The following is a 1,945-nucleotide window of genomic DNA, read 5'->3' on the forward strand; positions in this document are numbered from 1 at the left end:
TCAGCAAGAAGCCCCGGACGACGACTGATGCGGATGCGACGACTGCGCGACTGGATCTGCCCTCTCTCGTGCCTCCCTCGGAGCTCGCTAATGCGGCGGTCGCGGTGCAGCAGGAGCAGGTGTCCGCGTCCTAGCACGTCCAGTGTCGCCGGCTTTGAGGACGCGCGTCAAGGAGTTGCGTGTGCGTCCGGCAGTGGTCGCTTAAGCAAACGCCGGGCCGAAAGAAAGGACCCGGTCGCCCTCTCCCAAGGAAACCCTTCCCCTCCCCGTCTCCCCCCCTCCTGCCACGGCGTTCGCGCGTGCGCGCGGCGCGTAAAACTGAGGTAAAACCAAAGTCTGGCCGGGGGTCGACCGCAAGGGCTTTCGAGCGCTCGTCCTCGCGGGTGCTGAGCTGCTCGAGTCGCGCGCCGCTGCCGGGCCCGCCGCGCCGCGTCGTCCGCCAAGAGCCTTGTCGCCCGCGCCCCCACGAGACCATGGCGAAGGGCGAGTGCCAGACGTCGAACAAGCTCGAGTACGACCCCAACGAAAAGGAGGAGGCGCCGCCCGAGCTCGACGAGGGCGACATCGAGCTTTTGAAGACCTACGGCAACGGGCCCTACACGCTGGCGCTGAAGAAGTGCGAGGACGACATCAAGAAGCACGAGAAGAAGGTCAAGGACCTCATCGGCATCAAGGACAGCGACACGGGCCTCTGCATCCCGTCGCAGTGGGACCTCGTGAGCGACAAGCAGACCATGCAGGAGGAGCAGCCCCTCCAGGTCGCGCGGTGCACGAAGATCATCGACGAGGGCAACGAGGACTGCAAGTACGTCATCAACGTGAAGCAGATCGCCAAGTTCGTCGTCGGCCTCGGCGAGAAGGTCGCGCCGACGGACGTCGAGGAGGGCATGCGCGTGGGCGTGGACCGCACGAAGTACGCCATCCAGATCCCCCTGCCGCCGAAGATCGACCCCACCGTGTCCCTCATGACCGTCGAGGACAAGCCGGACGTCACGTACGACGAGGTCGGCGGCGCGAAGGAGTCGTTGGAGAAGCTCCGCGAGGTCGTCGAGCTGCCCCTGCTCCACCCGGAGCGCTTCCTCACGCTGGGCATCGACCCGCCCAAGGGCGTCCTGCTCTACGGCCCGCCGGGCACGGGCAAGACGCTGTCCGCGCGCGCCGTCGCGAACCGGACGGACGCGTGCTTCATCCGCGTCATCGGCTCCGAGCTCGTGCAGAAGTACGTCGGCGAGGGCGCGCGCATGGTCCGCGAGCTCTTCACCATGGCGCGGTCGAAGAAGGCCTGCATCATCTTCTTCGACGAGGTCGACGCGATCGGCGGGAGCCGGACGTCGGGCGACGGCGACGGCGGCAGCGACAACGAGGTCCAGCGGACCATGCTCCAGATCGTCACGGAGCTCGACGGCTTCGACCCGCGGGGCAACATCAAGGTCCTCATGGCGACGAACCGGCCGGACACGCTCGACCCCGCGCTCCTGCGGCCCGGGCGCCTCGACCGCAAGGTCGAGTTCGGCCTCCCGGACCTCGAGGGCCGCACGCACATCCTCAAGATCCACGCCAAGACCATGGCCGTCGACGCCGACATCCGCTACGAGCTCCTGGCGCGCCTCTGCCCCAACACGACGGGCGCGGAGCTCCGGAGCGTGTGCACGGAGGCGGGCATGTTCGCGATCCGCGGCCGCCGCAAGTCCATCACGGAGAAGGACATGATCGACGCCGTCAACAAGGTCATCAAGGGCTACCAGAAGTTCTCCTCCACGCCGAAATACATGGTCTACAACTGACCGGCGGCCCGCGCGCGTTCCGCTCCCGACGCGCCCGCCTATACCTGCCTAGCGTCGACTCTCTCCGCGTCGGGGGCTGTCTAGCGCTTACGCTTGCTGCTCTTGTGCTTGCTGCAGGAGCAGCAGGACCCGCACATAGCGTGCGGGCACGCGCGGTTCGC

At 67.3% G+C, this 1,945-nt stretch overlaps 1 protein-coding gene across 1 annotated transcript; it reads left to right on the forward strand.

The window, feature by feature from the left end:
• Positions 1-473: 473 nt before the first annotated feature.
• Positions 474-1,784, forward strand: AURANDRAFT_31970 (26S proteasome ATPase subunit; the record flags this gene model as incomplete). The annotated part of the gene is made up of 1 exon (XM_009042235.1): positions 474-1,784. One exon carries the CDS (start codon positions 474-476, stop codon positions 1,782-1,784), a length of 1,311 nt encoding a protein of 436 aa, XP_009040483.1.
• Between the last annotated feature and the right edge of the window lie 161 nt (positions 1,785-1,945).

This window comes from Aureococcus anophagefferens (assembly GCF_000186865.1).
Source record: "Aureococcus anophagefferens unplaced genomic scaffold AURANscaffold_29, whole genome shotgun sequence".
Taxonomy (NCBI): Eukaryota; class Pelagophyceae; order Pelagomonadales; family Pelagomonadaceae; genus Aureococcus; species Aureococcus anophagefferens.